Source organism: Cygnus atratus, chromosome 1 (genome assembly GCF_013377495.2).
Source record: "Cygnus atratus isolate AKBS03 ecotype Queensland, Australia chromosome 1, CAtr_DNAZoo_HiC_assembly, whole genome shotgun sequence".
In the NCBI taxonomy this organism is placed as follows: Eukaryota; Metazoa; Chordata; class Aves; order Anseriformes; family Anatidae; genus Cygnus; species Cygnus atratus.
The window spans coordinates 64,526,187-64,544,183 of NC_066362.1; the positions used below are offsets into that span (position 1 = coordinate 64,526,187).

Sequence of the window (17,997 nt, forward strand, 5' to 3'; positions counted from 1 at the left end):
AGAGGGATTAAATACATAAAGAGAGGTTTTATGAGGAGTTCTCTCACCTGTTGCTGTTTACTAAGGTATGGTTTTACAGACTGTATAGTGAAAGCCAGAAAAGACACAAAAGTCTTAGATATGGAAAGTGGACAAACTGAAGTAGGAGGGAAAGAAGCTTTTGCTTTCAGTGGTGGCAGCTGTTAGTAGCAACCTTCCCGTCTCTGTGGCTGCCATTTAGGAGGCTGGGGGTGTTTGGGCCTGTTCTTCGTGGGCAGGATGCCCTCTTGCCTTCAGAGCCCCGGGGGCAAAGGGCAAGAGCTGTGGTTCCCAGCAAAGCCCCATCCCAAAGCTGGGACTGCTGAAGACCCTCACGCCACGGAGGGAACCTTCCTCTGCGTGGTGCTTGCCAGGGCAGCCCATCAAGCTCAGCCTAACGTGGGAAACTTTGACCATTCATTCACGCTGTCGCCAGGAGAGCAGGAAAAGGCACCGGCAGCAAATGACACTCTTTCCCCATCCGGGGAGGGGAAAAAAAAAAGAAAAACAGGCAAAGCAGCACTTTGAGCCTCTCCCCCCCCCTCCCTGCCCCTGCATAGCCCCCTGTAAAGCCCTTGGGGAGGTGGAGAGGAGCAAGAAGCACTGGCAGGAGTTTGACAGCAGCCGCTTGGAAGGATCGGGAGGAACCGTCGGTGCTGGAAAATGATTAAACGAGCAGAAAGCGCGCGGTGACCTCTCATCCAGCGCGGGCCCACGGGTGGGTGCGGGGGGCGGGTGGGAGCGCGCGGTTACCTGGCGGACGGGGCTGGCGGGGCGCGAGCTGGCGGGAGAGGCGAAGGCAGGACCGAAAGGTGCTGGCGATATAAAGCGTGGAAAGGGAAAAAATTCAGCCGTGGTGTAATCCTAGACTTTGCCCAACCCACATTCCTTCCCCCACCCCCCAGGGCCGGACAAAAACCTACACATGACTGATTTCATGGCCAGTGCGAAGGGGCTCTTTCCCCCTGCATGCGAGCAGCTCTTGCTGGGGCCGCCCGTCCCTCGCCCTCCCTGCCGGCCGGTGGCTTTTTGGCTCCTGCATGGTCGCACGTGGCCGTGCCGCTCCCCATCGCTGGCCACGGAAGTGCGGGAGCACCCAAGGGAGCCAAAACCAGGGGCATGGCTGAGGTAAGAGCTGAAACCCCATTTAACGGGGTCATCCCACTGCAGGGTCTCTCCAGAGAGAAGGGGATGTGGGCAAAGGGCAGCGTCCACACCGCTCATCACCCCAGCAGCCACAGTCAAGCAGCAGCTGGAAAACCACGCAGAAGGATAAAAACCAGCCCCGGTGGCGCACAGGGCTGCAACATCAGCAGGAAGGAGGTCTTGGTACCGCTGCCGGTCGTTATCTGAAGGCATTACGGCCGGCCGTGCTTGGGGGCCATAAATAAGGCAAACAGAGCTGGATTTTGTTCACAGAAGGCATGTTACAGCTGTGATGGTCCAAGGATGTAAGTGAGACAAGGCTTTAAAATATTTTTATTACATCTGCTGCTGAATATCTCTGGGGCAAGAGAGGAAAAAAAAAAATCATGTTTTTGGGCTCAGAGTCAGGCCTGCAAAGCAGCAGCAGAGCCTGAGCTGTAGGCAGCGTGTAGAGTTATTAGGGCAAGGAGAGGAAGAAAATAGTGCAGCCACACCACCCATGTTAATCTATGGTGGGCCCACATCCATACCGTGATGGACTTCCCACGGGAAGAAACAGGGAAAGGGAACAAGGAACAGGACTGGATTCAGCCAAGGGGTGATCACGTCACTACTACTCCTCATCGTGGGGATAGAAGGATGAGATATAGAGGGAGGCAACGGGGGTCTAGGAAACAAGGAAATGGCAGAGAAGATGAATACATTCACTACATCTCATAGTGCAGCAACGTACAGCATCAGATGAAATTCAGATTTAAAATGAAAGCAAATACCTCTCCACACAAGCACACACGCACACTGCATAATGGATTAAATGCAGTACCCATGGCCATTGCCACAGGCCAGCACTCAGAAAGCGACCAGGCAAATTCACACAGGACTCTGCTGCTGCAGCGATTTAAGCAGATGGTCCAAATAAAAACCAGCTCTCGTCCTCAACCCAGAGGTTGCTGGAAAATGGGGAAAACACTGCAGTAGGGAGTTAATGCTGGAGGGAGAGGATGGGAGAACATCCATGGAGGGAAGCCATCTGCCAGTCAATAGCATAGTTGTTAAACAGCAAGGGTAAGGCTACGTGGATTTACAAATGAAAGCAAGGCCAAATAATGCCTTGCCTTGTGCAACAGATTTGCATAAAAAGAGAGGAAAGTGAATAAGGAAACATTTCTCAAAACTCTTGTAGGCATCAGCATCACTGCACAAATATCCCTGGATAATAGTGATAACTACAGTGCACCACTGACAATATTCTTATCAACAATTTAAATAGAAAACGAACTAATTAGCAGGCACTAATGGACTATGATAGGAAATGGTGTAATCAGTAAGAAACTATTTAACTTCTGCCTGGTCAGATAGGACTGTGCTGAAGGCAACAATAAGTTTAAAATGAAAACAAGTATTCAGCAGAAACATAAGCAGCCAGGAGAACTGTTAAATCTACAAGTGTAAAAGAAAGCCAGAATATCCTGAATAAACTGAATTTAAGTAAAATATCCCTTTACAAGTTTTCTGCAGAGAAACAAGAAAAAGTCTATATGGTTGTGGGAGATGTTACTTGAGAGAGCTGAGAGCTTACAAAATAATTTTATCTTTTTACCAAAGATGAGAAGAGGACCAACACATATCACAAAGGATCATTTAAGACTACAGAAAAAGATGAGTTCAATACACATTTTTAAAATTGCAGAAGGCAGAGAAACTGGGAGGGACTTTAATCAGCCTGTCAGAGGCGATGAAAATCCAAAGGGAAAAATGCAAAGGATGAAATCAATCTAGCTGTCTGAGATTCTGCACCCATACAGATATCTAAGCCAAAAGTGGAAGAACTAGGACAAGCAGCATTAAAAGCTTAGGAAATAGATTTGCTAGAAACAAATAAGAGATAGGGAATGAAGTGAACCTTTGAGGAGGGGACCAGCCTAGCTGAGGTGCATGCATTTCTGCAGCCGGCAGAGCTCCGGGCACTGATGAGGGGACAAGAGGAGAGGGAAATGGCTCCCAGCCCCTAGCCCACCAAAGGACCATCAGGGGAGCCCCCACTGCTCCCAGGCATCCGCGAGGTACAGGAGCTGCTGGCTCCATGCACGAGCCGAGCTCCCAAAGCGGGGGCCCCCAGCCCCACCTCCCCCTCTGCTTTCCCTCCATGCGGGGCAAAGCGGCCCCGGGCCCCGTAATCTCGTGAGCCACCCCCCTGCTTCCAGGAACACGATTTGCCGTTGTGTTATCTGGGAACCAAAGGCCAGAGCAAATATGATGCCTTTCCTCTATCTGATAACCACTGGGCCACCGGCCTCTTCAGCCTGAAAACGTTATTAGGCTTAAGTGGAAATGGCCGTATAGAAAGCCCAGCTCTCACAATTACGTGCAGGACGGGGATAAGTAGAGGCTGATACTGCGGAGAAAGAAGCCGAAATAAGCACAAAGGATTGATTCCTGCTTCAGCTGGCTTCAAAGAAAGGCACGTGTAGTTTGGAATAGCCATGGCAGAAGCCAAAAGTCATCACAAAGAGCCTGTGGGTCCCTTGGTGAGGGAAAACATTACCGCAGCCATTTGGCCAGCCCCAGACAAACGCAGCCTCCCCAGAGGATACTTGCTTTCAAATAACAACCCACACGATCATGGTCCTGAGGCAAGAAACCCTGTGTCCATGCCGGGCGCCTGCGGGGCGGCGGAGGCTCCATGCCCAGGTTGTTGACGGTGTGAGATAGGTGGCTCTGCGGACAGGAGATAAAGGGGCAGAGCCCAGGGAGCAGCCCGAGGGCAGAACAGCACTGTATATATGCTTGTAATATAACATGTAATATAAGCAACAGCTGAGTAGCAAGCAAAGACTTCAGAGGCTGGAGTCTTCGTTCGTTCTGGCATTTTCTACCTTGCTGCCACCTCCAGCAGCTACCAACAGCTCCGCGGGGCTCGTCTCTTGCAGCTTGCCAGAGGCCGGGCAGCCTGAGCAGACACCCACAGAGCGGCTGCAGGAGCAGAGCCTGAGCTCGGATCAGGGAGGTGGTAGGAACCACGGCCCTCCTGAAGACCAGTCATCTACCTCCCGGTGTGGAAATGGGTAGCTTGCATGGGAAAATAAAACTCAGCGGTTGGCTGTTGCAGCCAGAGAGCTAATTAGAGGGCATTGTCACATCAAGAACCATACGCCAAAGGAAATCATAATTTCAGCCGAATGATAGCTGTATTGTGCAAGTGGCCCAGAAGTGAGATGGAAGACCAGCAGATTATGGACAGCATGGTTCAGGGTGTAGAGAAGCTGGGTGTTGGTCTGGGGACGATGGACTCTCCTCTGCGTGCCTTACTCCTCTGAGGTGAAGGTTCTCAATCTGACAGACTGCAGTAAGAATGAAATCAAAGCCATTGACAGGGCTGGGATTTTTAGATGCCCCTGCTCTCTGTCTGCCTGGAAGATGGATGCTCTGAGGGGAAAAGGGAAAGCTTTTATCAGAGGTGAGACATGGTCATACCTGCTTAACTGATTCTTTCACAGAAAACCTATAACCTGGTTTTAAATAGGCAAGGCTTGAGCAATGTTCACACATCATCTCTCCACACTTACTTATAGACTTTTAAAAATATGTATATTTTTTAATTCAAGAGATGTACAGGGCCAGTAACTACTCAGAATGCAAAGTTTCCATTCTGGGAGAAAATCCAATGGCCTGTCTCATTTTGTCCACAAGAGACTAGGTTTTAAAAAGATTCTCAGAAGTCAGTTTTCTAAGCAAGAGATGACAAAGCGAAAAACTTGGCATTGCAAAGAGGGCAGTAGGAAATAAAGCTCTCATCCAGCTTTCCCAGCCTCCAAAAATCAAAGACAGTCAATTTTATGAAGGTCTCCGTGCTGCCAGGAGGCATTACCTCTTCAAAACACCCTGAGCAGCCTCGACCTCAGCAGGAGGAGAGCCAGGCCGAGCTCCCAGGCCAGCACAGGAGGGCTGTGCGCGGAGCAGCACCATGCTGGGCGCCCAGAGCCCAGTCCCAAAGCGCCTCCTGGGCAGGGCAGCCCTGCAAGGCTGTGCAGAGCGTTCCCACAGGGTGCTGCTGCCCCTCAGAAGGGGCTTGAGCCTCTTGCCTGCTCCTGCAGGTGCTGCCAGCCCAAAGGGCCTCTGTCTCCTCTAACCTGCTGAGGCCTCTGCATTGCAGTACGTGGAGGCATGGAGCACCGAGTACCGCTGCAGACAGAAAATCGGAGCTCACCTATTGCAAATGTGCTTCCTGTCACTCATCTACTGAGCTAGTTCAGTATTTGGTGAGGCTTTGAGGCATATATGAGAAAAATCCAGCACTTTTAGACATCTTGGCAGAGGGATAGAGTCTGCCTGAAGCAAGCTTTGCATTAGGACCTCTTGTCCACAAGTCATTACTGCTCTGGTGGCCAGTTGTGACATATCAAAGCACCAAGTCTCTTGTTTTTTTCCTCCAGACTTTAGCATTTCTTCCTCAAAAATTTAAGTGAAAAGTCATTTTCAAGTTTTGATCGTTTAAGACAGCCTTGTTCCTCAATTGATGAGCGCCAGATATGAAAAATCTGAGCTCCAGGTGAGACCCAGCTGATGCCTGAATCTAGCAGGTGGCATCCCTGCCCATGGCAGGGGTTGGAACCAGATGATTTTAAGGTCCCTTCCAGCCCGAGCCATTTTATGGTTCTGTGAAAGGTAATCCTTCAGCCAGGCGGAGGAAGAGCAGTGGAGCAGAGGGCTGGTACCCAGGCACAAGGCACAGAGATGAGCTTTTAGCAAAGCCACGTGCTGCATGGAGCGGGCAGCTTCTTGGGAGCAGCCTTCTTCAAAACCTACAAAAGGGGTGCTGTTGCTCCCTTGCTTCACTGCTTCTCCCTCCTCAATAAGACTCCAAGTCACATTACTCTATTGCCAGCATGAATTCAAATACTGAAGCCCATACGAAACAAAACCTGCAGGGGCTGCACGAAGAGGACACAGAGAGAAATCCACACTTATGACAGGTTTTCCCATCACAGGTTATAACTCCTTCAGCCAGGCATGCTCCAAGCACCGCTGCACTCCTGATGGCAGACATTTCCTGGCCCCTGCATGCAGGGCGTTTGTCCAGGTACTGCTCATCGCTCGTCTGATGAGTGCAGGAAACAGGTTTCGTTAGGTCAGGCCCAGGCCAGACATGCAGTTTGCACGGCCATCAGAGAAAAAGATGCAAGCATCCATGGTGATATGCCCAGATGGGGGAAATAATTAAAAATTTGGAGCCAACCAAACCTTGAATCTTGGTATTTACTGTAATTGGGATCCACGGGGAAAAGAAAGGCTGTTTTTTGATACTATTTTCCCTGCAAGCTTCCTAAAGCAAAGCTCAAGCTGCGTAGCAGTGTCAGCACACACCCTACTGCTAGAGCAGGAGCTGTGGATTTACACCCTAACCAGCGGCTAGGGGTTAGCTCTTCCCCACCAGGGAGGGAAAGCAGTTGGGGAGGAGCACAGCTCGCCTGCAAAGGGAATCCAGCCCTATTTCCTTTGGCCTCACCTCCCTTGGGATTTCTCGGGGCGTAATGGAAAGGCCTGAGGGAAGAAAGCAGAAAGCATGTGAAGGAATTGCTTCCAAATGGGAATCTGACCTGCTGGCTTCCTGAAATTGCCTTTTACTCAGTAAGAGAAAAAAAAATGCTCCAAGTTAGGAACTTTTCTGCTGCCAAGTAGTCTCTTCATTATTTATTTATGTATTTTCTAGTTGACTAACACGCCTAAATCCTGGGGTGCAAGGTCTAAGCAGACCATTCCAAGCGTGTTCCTACCAGAAGCCAGGGGAAATCGGTGCTCCTGTCTCTGATTCCCTGTGCACACATGCATGTCCAGAAACCGTGCAGGATCCTTTTAAAGCACTTGATTGCATGTTTACTACTTAAAGCACAATAAACATAGGGAGAACTCTCCTAAATCCCTTAATTTCTTCTGAAAACCACAATCCCCTTTCTTCTGCACCTACGTTCCCTGGGATCAGGGCATCAGTGCCAGATTTTGTTTAGGTTCTTCCCTCCTTTGCCATCAGTAGGCTCTCTGTGCGTGTTCATTACCAGGGAAGTCTGTCCCCAGTCATTCCCATTTCTGGGGAAGTCTGTCCCGAGACCAGAATCTGCCCCTTGTGGCAAAGACTCTTTTCCCTCTGACAAGCTACTCTGTGGTCTCCTTTCCTACAGCAGTAATTGCGAAAAAGGCTGGCCAGGGCTATCTGCTATCCTTGGCTAAAAACTACAGAAAAGACTGTGGTGTGAGGTAATGCCCAGGAAACAAGCATCCCAGCTGTCTTTAAACCCTACCAGTCAGGATAGGAACACGGATAATGTTTTGCAACCTTCTAGCAAGAGGTGAAGAGCCGAAGTACCACGTGCTCACCCGTAGGGTTCATCAGCAAGAGGCAGGGGTGCTGCTACGTGGTGCTAGTGATTCTCAGGCACTGGTGCACATCCATTTTCTCTCCCAATAATGCTTCTAGACAAAGTTACAGCATCTATCTCCTGCCTCTTCCCTGCGCAAGAGACTATCAGGAAAGTTGGCACAGAAATAATGGGATGCAATGCTATCAATACACTGATAACACCTAGATATCGATCTCTACAGTGTTTTGCTCTGATAATGCCATTGCAGGGACACATGTTAAGAGTCAGCTAACTAAATTTCCAGCTGTATAAAGGGAAAAGCTGAACTGTCAGTTGACAGAAGTAAATATTGTGGTACTTGCTTCACGTCTCCCCAAAATCTGGGCTGTTTCTCAAATTCATCATTTGGATTTGCGGAGGCTCCGTTGCTATTACCGTGCAACAGCAGCAGCAAATGCCCACCTCCTCCAGGGAGGAGAGCACTGCACCCGGTGCCTGGCAGGCAACCGAGCTGCTCCAGGACTGAGCAGGGTCTGCAGCAACTTGGTGAACCGACACAGCGGCTTGATCTGCTGGCATGTCACCAACCCATTAAAAGCTGATGCTGGGCTGGCTAACATGATCGGCTGTCTCAGGGACGGCTGCTCTCCTCAGATCCTAATACCCACAGCAGTTACTCAGGCACTTGGCTTTAATGGATTTTTCCTTTTTTTTTTTTTTTTTTGTGGAGGTGTAAGGGGGGGATATACTAACTGCCAAAAATCGGCTTCTGAAAAAGCTCCGATTTAGACATTATGCCCCATCTAGGATTAAAACTATTCACAGCAGCAAGGCTTTTGTTTTGAATGCATTCAGAGCATGTCTCCTTACAAATATTTCTGCTTTTTTACAAAGCCTTGCGACTTTCAATGCCTTTACCTTGCAACTTAGCATTCATTTGTACCAAGACATCTCATTACCTAAGGCTCAATGCTCTAAATCTCTTGCTGTGCACTTTCCAGCTGTCCTACGCATTTATCACCCCTCCAAAGCCAGCATGGCTAGAATTTCGATAAGGGCTGAATTTATTGCATCTCCCTGATGACTATTGGCGCTCCAAGCACAGTTCCTGTTTGGTTCAGGCAGGCTGACCAAACACATTCTTAGTGATTGCAGCTGGAGTTCCCTGCTTCTCATTTGCATCTAATGGGACAAAGCCTCAAATCCTGCTCTTAGCAAGCCCATAGTTCTCAACTTCTTACAGAGGCAAGAAATGATTTCAGAGGGAATGATTTTAAGAAACTTCTTCCACCTTTTAAAAATCTTTCATTTCCAGAGTACGAAACGACCATTGGTGCCTAGGGTGTTCTCAGCCAGTCACCATTTTTCCAAAGGCATGCAATGGACCTACAATGACAGCAAGGCATGTCTGGTAAGCAACTGCTGAATATCCACATTGTTTTGGCTTTACTTTGCTACAAATCTGCTAATAACTGTTATTAGGACAACACAAAATAAAGGTGATAGCTATCCTTGGGCAGCTGCCTAGTTAACAGCCTACTGCTGAATGAACAAAGCAGTAGGTTTCATCTTTTCTCCTAGAGCAAAGATTAGTTGTCCTCATTCATTCTCATTCATGTTATGCCTTTCTCATAGTGTAAAGAGCTGTGTAGTAAAGGGCTATGCATCAGTAACATTGACCTCAACCAAACCAGCTTGGAACTGTGTCTGGATATGTGGGGCTGACATAACTGCTTACCAGCCCACACAGTTTAGGTATGAGCAGCACTTGATGCAGCAACTCAGCTCTGCCATTTAAAGGTTTCTGTGCATCTTACAAACTGCAACTCCAGTATGTTCATTTCCTTCTCATCTTACATGCCACGATGATGAATGAAGAGCCCAGGAAATGTCTGTACAGAGGATCATTTTTCTGATGGATTTTGACAAACCCTTCTGCACATCATGCCCGTATTCAATGAAGAGGAAGGAACGTGAGGAGGATGCAGGGCAGCTAGCTTTGCTCCAGTTCCTGGGAAGATTATGGAGCAAATCCTCCTTAAAGTCACATCCACGCCCACGAAGGATAAGGTGACCAGTATACTATTAGCCCAATCTGTTTTCCTTCTCTGAAGGGCCCTGGGGAAAATGGGAGAGCAGTGTTTGTTTACCCTGTCTTACAATGGAAGCAAACGCTTATGGATGAAGAATCTACAAGGTGGGTGAAAAAATGGGTGCTCTGCTGTGACTAGCAGCCAACGGTTCGGTATCTAGACGGCGGCAAACCGAAGTGGAATACCTGGGGGTTGGTAGTGGAAGCAATACTGTTTTGTCTTACTCACCTGAGTGACGGGATAGAGTACAGATGACACCAAATTGAATGATGAGGGGAGGAAGGGAGCAAGAAAATCTGAAACATGGGAGGAAAGTCCATTCAGTTGGATCTCAACTGGCTGGAGTGACAGGCTGACAGAAAAAAAATAAGTTCATCAGGTCTGTACCTGAGAAACAATAAACCAAAGGACCTGGGGGTAACGGTGGACACACTGAATAGGAGTCAGCAGTGTGCACCCTTGCAGCCACGAAGACCAATCCCATGCCACGCTTCACAGGAAGAGCACAGCCAGCAGGTTAAAGGAAGTGATTTTTCCTCCCGTATTCAACACTTGTAAACTAGATCTGGAGTACTGTGTCCAGTTTTGGTCTCCTCAGTACAAAAACAGGTGATAGCAAACCTGAGTGCAGCAAAGGACCAACAAAATTGTTAGAAAACTAACATGTGACATGGCTCAAGGGAGGCTGAGCTGGGTTTCTTCATCCTGGAGATCAAGGCTGCAAGATCTTTAGTCTTCAAATACGTACTGGATAGTTATTGAAAAGAGGCAGATTTTTCTCAAAAGAAGAATTAGAAGAAGCAATAGGAAAGCTACAGCAAGTGAATGTGATTGAACATTAGAAAAAAAATTGACATCAAAGATGCTGCAAAATTGGATCAGGAAGTCAGAGACTGTCAAATGTCCATCCCTTGAAATGCATAAAACTTAATTGGACACAGCCTTGAAAAATGCAACCTGCTGTGAAAATCAGCCCTGCTCTGATCAGGAGGTACACCCAGATGACCTTCTGAAGTCTCCCCAGCCTAAACTATTCAGTGATTCTAAAAACAGAAAATATGAATGCAAACTTCACAGTGTGGCTAACAGAAGACACAGACATCTGTTTCTGCTATCTTGTGCTGTGTGAGACACGGTATTCTAATAACTCAAGTTAGTTTTCATAGCATCATCAATTTTACCTTAAGCTCTCATTATCAAGTAGTCCAGGCTACATACATATTCAGGTACAGAAACTCTGTAAAAAGCATAAATCCTAAAAGTAATGGTACTGAAGCTCAGGAGTGACGTTTATCTCTATGCAAGTAAAGCCACCCCAGTCCAGGCGCTTCTTCCTGAAAAGATACAAACCACATGGTTTGGATAAGATACACAACTCAAGTCCATTTTTTCTTCCTCACAACACCTCCAGTCATTTCTTTGACCTTTTGTGTCAGACACAAGAGAAACAACATGAACAGTGGTTAATATCCTTTGTAGAATATAGTATTAAGTCATGTACTGTTCTAGATACACGAGAGCTAAGATTTTGTATATACTGAAATTTCATCTCCAAAGCATGAAAGATTTTTTTCCTACAGCTGTAGCAAACATTTAAGAAAATAATTTCCTTAGCTTAACTTTGGTTTGCTTCTTTGCATGTTTTTACAAAAATTCAAAACCCTAAGGTCTAGAGACAACATCACAGCTGAAACTTCAAGTTTTTTTAAACCACTAACTACATTTCTACAGATTTTTCCAAAAGTCAACATTTATTCAAAAGTTTATACTATCAGCAATCCTTCGAATGGAATTATGCTTTTAAAAATAAACATTTAAACAGTAAGATGTAAAGCTAATAAATGGTCTTCAGTTTATGAACACCTTACCCGAAAGCAGATGGGAGATCTCTAACTGAGAAAGTGTGGCAACCTCCTTTTGAAAGTTTAAGAAAAAGACAAAAAGAGCCTCCTAATACGATTACATGAAAAACAGCTACTAAGAATGTGACTATTTGCACATTACTTGCACATTTCTCCTGTTTACTGTTTTCTGTGCCCGCTACAAGCAGAATGATTGACCACTGCATCGTATAGCTGTTTGTTTCCTTCTGGTTGTGACCGCACCTTCTACTCAGAGAAACAGGAATATTCAATTCGTATTTACTAAAAGATCTCTTTCCAGTTGATGGTAAATTACATATAACAAGGACTTTTATCACGACAGAGAACGTAATAATGGTTAAGAGGATATGTTCAACGGTTAACAGGATATGCTGACGGTATTTTCCCTGTTGTGTCACGAATTCTAGGAGTCATGAAAGAATACAGAACACTGGGATTCTTTATGAAATCTTGTGCTAGTCTACTTCTGGAACGATTAAACATCTGTGACAGAGAGTCTATCCACTCCATATAGGGAAACATTTATGTAGTACCACCACTTAAAGCCTGAAGGAAAATAACATCTGTTTCAACCTGGTTACCAAAACTAAACGTACAATGAGAAGAAAAAACATAACTGGAGGCAAAAAAGAGGGTAAGTCTAGCTATGGCATATACTCCTTCATAAATAAGTAAACAAATAATACTCTTAAGTCTTCTACGGTGCCTGCTCAGCCACATGCTTAACCACAGCTTGCTTTTAATACCGTTTTAGTCTTTAAGGAACAGGAATTAGAAGTCTGTGCCCAATTTGCACTCAAAAATCTCCCAAGATCCTGCATCTTCTGCCCTTCGTCCTAGTTCTTTTCTCTTGTACAACTTCCTCTTCCCAGGTAGCAGGCACAAATAAAACAAACCAATAAAGTTCATCTACCTGAGCTGAATTTTTCTGGAGGGGTGGACAATTCTGCCAGATAAATAAACTTCCAAATATCAGAGAACAAGAGAAGGGACACAGAACAGTCAAGACAGAACACTTTTGTTTTTGTCAATGTTTTTTTTTTAAATCCCAATCCAGCTCCTAGTAAGACTGGACACTACTTACAACACTCCTAGAACTGCAGAAGAATGGAAACACAATAGGGAGCGAGTGGAGGGGGGGACAAGACAGCCCAGTGGCTGGCTTCAGACATTCACATACACAAAGCCAGCACTGACTGGAGTCATTAAGGCCCAGATGCCCCACTAATAGGAACAAACCCAAACACAAAGGTAGCACATGAAATGTATTTACCTATTTAAACACAGGCAGCTGGTCAGGCTAGAATGGGGAAGGTAACTGCTAATTCCTTGTACTACAAGGAAGGAATGGAGTAAAAAAACCCAAGCCCACGGGCAGGTTTTTGCTTTGTGAACCTCTGTCTGTGCTGCTGGTTAACAGTGGTAAGTATAAAAAAATCAAAGAAAAATAATCTATTTATAGAACAAGTCAGTAGTCTGAGACATTTAGAAAAAAGTAAAAACAAGTCCTTCTTTAAAAATGGATTTACTAAAACAACTGTCACCCAGGATGACCCCAAGCCCTCTGGTCCTCTGGCAAAGCCAGGGGAAACTTCAGACAAGAACTGCTGCTGATTGTACACTGGTACACATCCAGCAAAGCCAGCAGGGAGGGGGATTTGCACTGCGAACAGTATCTGCAGACCGCTTGCTGGTATCGCTTGAGGCCATGCCCGTAGCCTGGTGATACTGGAAATAGTTGTGAGTGAAACTTTTCACAGAAGCACATGTCAGTGTAACCTCTGAGGTAAGTGGGCTGTCTTCTTTCCTTCCCGTCCCTGGTACAGATCACAGAAGCTGGTGCCCTGGGTGCTGTACCTCCTTGCCAGCTCCATCCTGCGTGAGGCAACGTTAACGCGCAGGAGTGCAGAACTCTAAGCAAAGCCTAGAACAGGAGAGGGCACCCCTGGGGAAAGGGAAGCGCTCTGCTTTTCGCAAGCTCTGGTCTAGCTAGACATCTTCATCATTTTTTTTTCTGGCCCTCCACAGGACAGGAAGATCAGCTGTTCCCCACTAAGGAAAAACATTTGCTAGTGGAGTAGAGTTGGGTTTCTTTTTGGTAAACAGAACCTTTGCTGATTTCTGAGATCGTGAGCTCCTCTGCCCTTTAGCTACTAAACAGAAATTAAAAGTAATTCATCCACTTGCTCCCATCCTTATAGTGTAGTGTTAGCCGCCTGGATACGGAGGCACCTTAACTCTCCTAAGACATTGCCCTTCTCACTGGGTTGGCATGGGGAGGCAAAAGATAACTTCCAAAGTCACCTCCTTTGGGCAACCTGGTTGGGCTAAAAGCTCCAGCCTGAGCCCACCAATTCCAGGCCAGCTCCGCTGCCAACATGTACTTCTAACACCCTGAAGCGTCTAATCTAACAGCCTCGGGTTTGCTCAGTCTTTAAAAGCAGCAGCCACTCTCAAAGATGGAAATACTCAAGTCAAAACACTGGCTGGAGCTCCTAATGAGGCGGTGTCTGCATAGATGAGTCGGTACCACTGTGCCTTGACGTCCCCACTGAATGAAGGAAGCCAGCTGTAAGGAAGGGACCAACTCTGCTGCAGGTCTGTACATCCTTGGAAGAGAAGCTCAGTGGCTACATTAGCTTCAAACCCTCTCTTTCTGTAGGGGTTTCAGTGGTCCATTTCCCAGCAAGTTCCAGCCATCGAGTAGTTGCTAACTTGTCTCCTTAAGATCTTCCATTGGTAGTTTGTAGCTCAATAAGAAAGGAGGAGGTGGTGCATGAGCAGGGCTACTTGGTCCCTGCATCGGTTTCTTTGCACAGTTTATACAGATGTAATCCTCGTTCTCAGCCATTTCTGGAGAGACACCAACGCAAACTTGATGAAACCACTCATCGCAGCCACCATCACACTGCACCCAGTCCACCTGCAAGAGATTGTAGCAGCAACATTAGGCACGGGCTCTATGAAGAAAATACCTTCTATTAAACCCACCTGATATACTCAGAACACAAATGGAGTTTGGCACAAATTGATGTCCTACAGAGTTTGTTTTAACAAGCTGCTTCAGGTTAGGAAGCAATACTCTTCCAACAAACCTTGTCCCTATTGCATCCTTAGTCCACCACAGCTACAAGACTCCTACTAATGAGGGAGAGGACACCCAGCTGCCCTAAAATGAAAGACAGGTCCACCAGAACACATTTAGGTAGGAGCATGCTCAAGGAGTTCAGTGTAAGTGAAATCCTACAAATACGCACGCTAACTTGCATATATTCCCTTAGACTGCACTGTCAAGTGGTGGCTTTTGCAACTTCACAATTACAGAAAACAAAGGGACTTGATTACTGCTGTTGGCTACAAAAAAGCCACTTGACTTTAGCAACTTTATTATCATTCCACTAGCTGCACACTATGGGCATACAGCAAGCCTCTGAATGCCTAAAATACATAACTGTAACTCTAAAGCCACAGAAAATTTAAGCTAAAATATTTCAATCTGGGTTGAATTTTCTGTAGAACAATCAGGAAAAGGCATAAAAAGTAAATTAACCTTTAAGAAGGAAAAAAATTAAGATGCATTTCTAAATTTCTGTAATTGTCCAAGTAAAAAAGTGCATGTTAATTTGAATCAGGGACCAGAAACTGAGACCTGCAGGATAACAAATACAGATTCTTTAATGTACTGTTACAGCTACAAAGATTGTTACTGCTATAGTTCTGCTTTTGCCTTACAGGGCAAAGTGAAAATGAAAATATATTAGAAAAACAACAGTACTGGCAACATATCTAAAATTTAGTTTGTAGGAAAACTATTCCTGAACATGTTTTTAAAGTGACTAGGAACAGAGAACAGCAGCTGCAGCTTCAGTCATTACATTTCCCTATCTACCATTTTGCACTTGTACTGCATTCACTTACTGAATGTGCAAAAACACGTCCAACTTTATGGAAAGATGGGCGTTCAAAGAAAAGCTTTGATTATATAACTAAGGATATTATCCAGTTTCATTTATGGAAATTTGATGAATCTAGTATGACCCTCTTTATAAGGTGAACTGAAAGGAACTCTCCTGCCTCTTGTAATCTCGATTCTTTTTAAAATGTGGTACCATAACCCAAATTATCTGTAAAGAGAACAGTTGTATAAAGATTTTATCATCTTATGAGCAATTTATCTTCCAGTCTAATTTCTAACTTTGGCTTAAGATAAAGACTTCAGAAATGGTCTTCTAACACTTATCTGAACACTTGAATTCCACATTTCAACTCTGCAAAAAAGACGAAGTTTTTGATATTTATATTTGATCCTACTCTCCTGTGCAAGCCAGTGCTGTTTAAGGTAAATCCCACAGTTATTGGGAGTAGGGTTTTCGATCGTTTTTAGAGAAAAGAAAAAATAAAAATATTTTGTGAAGTTTGATCATCAATTAGTGCATGTTAAAAGCTGACAATCAGGACAGGCACTGCTATAGAGAGGCAGATCAAGGTGTTTTGTTTTTTTTTTGTCATAATCCGATCAGGTCTAAAATCACTGATAATTCATCTCCCAAGAAAACTGAAGCACAGCAGTTTGTAGATCCCTCATCCTGCAGCACTACTGTTCACAGTCAGTATGCAAGAAATACAGGAAATGTACTTCAACTACCGTACTGCTCATTTCTTGCTGAGGCACAGAACGAATTCTTTGAATCAGACAACGCATGTTTCACATTACCAGCAAATAACAATACAGAGCCCAGTTTGCAGAGGTTAAACTTCCAAACCAAGACAGAGCGCTTCTTCCCAGATGCTAATTTTTCATCATCAAATGTTTTAAAGTAGCTAAAGAGAATGAGATCGGTTTGCAAAGTTTTATTTACATTTATGTACCTACCCAAATGCTACTCAATACTCTCACATTTCAGGTAACACTGTTTTTGTTGCTCATGCTGTTCAGCCTAATTATTAAAATGCACTGAGGTTTTTGTCTTTGCATGAAATTGCCTGGGACAGAACTAAGCAAAAAACTCACTTTGTCCTTGCAGGGCCTCTGGCAGTTTTGTGCAGCACATACAGCGTTCTCATCATCCGACTCCTCAGCTCCTGACCAGTCATACTTAGAAGGAATATCTAGAACCTTCTTCTCTCTTTTCTTCTCTGTGCTCTCCTTTGTTAGTTCCACCTTTGCCACAACTGCCTTCTCTCGTTTCTTCTTTCGCTCTTCTTCCTTAGCTAGTTTCTTTGCCAGCTTGTTCAGCTCCTTTGTCTTATCCATGGTCAGTTTTAGCTTCTTTTTCTTGGGTTTTTCTAGTTTTTTCAGCTCTTTAGATTTTTGCTTCATATCTCCAAAAAACTGTTCTGCTCTCTCCAGCTTTCGTTTCCGCTTCCTCTCAGAAGAGTCTCTCCCTCTCATCTTCAGCGGTTTCTCATCCATGCTGTCATCCTTCAGAGAAAAGGGTGAGAAGAGATTTATTTTTTTCCAAACACAAATTTCCATAAACTTTGTTTGAGATGTGCTTATTCCACTATTACCTTGATATGGTGGAAGAAACTTACTCAACAACATACTGTTACAAATTCTAAACAAAAACGGCTCAACTTTATTTTCACCGTACTAGGAAACCCTCAGTGGTCAAAGTATAATGAATTTAAAACCTCCAGTGGAAAAAGTAAAATATCAGCAAGAGTAAGGAGACAAAATAGGCAGTAACCACAACTCCCTTCTCATATTGATTTTCAATAAAAGTTGAGAAGATTAACCATTTGTTAGATGTTCTTGCCTATTTTTCATCCTAGGTCTGTCTTGTTTATTATTTTTGAGAGAAAGCAATTGCTATTCTGGAGATTAAGAAGGAACAATTGCTGAATTCTTAAAATGTATTATCAACTCAAGCAAGAGAAGAATGTAACAGATCCATTATTTGAATAGCTCCCAAACTGATACACACTATAAAAATCCTGGTGCCATTAACAGCTCTTAAGTAGCAGATTCTGATCAGAAATAGCATTTAAAATTGGCAAACTGTCACTGCATCCACAGTGACAAGTCCTATTTATATCAGCAAGATTTGCATGTATAGCTCCTTTGTACAAACAAGCCTCACTTGATTTTAGTTAATCCAGCTATTTACATTAACTGTAATAATATTCATAGATTAAGGACATACTATAAACCAGTAAAGACAGGATCTGTTTACTGTACATTACTTAAAATACACCACCCTAAACCAAATCCTCTGAAGGTTATTTTGCAGAACTCTACCTATCTCACATATGAATAGATGTAAAAGGTATTCAATTCAGTACGAGTTGTTCTGGCCAAACGGGTATTCACAGGGGTTAACCAGAAAATGTTGAACCCTATCCCCTGCCATAAAGCTGTTCTTAACTATTAATACAACACTGCGGTATGCTATTCATAAAGTGCTACTTGCTGGCATTCAAATTGTTCTTCAAAAAAAATCCCATGCCAAAACCATTACATTAAAGGAGCATTGAGCTTATGAAGTGAAGTACTTAGGT

The 17,997-nt window shown here is 44.8% G+C and overlaps 1 protein-coding gene across 1 annotated transcript in view; it reads right to left on the reverse strand.

Annotated features, from left to right (window-relative positions):
• Window positions 1-8,250: 8,250 nt before the first annotated feature.
• The window catches only part of KDM5A (lysine demethylase 5A), a 52,092-nt gene continuing 42,345 nt past the window's right edge, over window positions 8,251-17,997 (reverse strand). The window contains exons 27-28 of the mRNA XM_035550871.2: window positions 16,508-16,918; window positions 8,251-14,419 (exon numbers count right to left, since the gene is read on the reverse strand). Coding sequence (XP_035406764.1) covers window positions 14,207-14,419; window positions 16,508-16,918 — 624 coding nt within the window. The 3' untranslated portion in view covers window positions 8,251-14,206. The remainder of the gene's footprint in view (window positions 14,420-16,507; window positions 16,919-17,997) is intronic.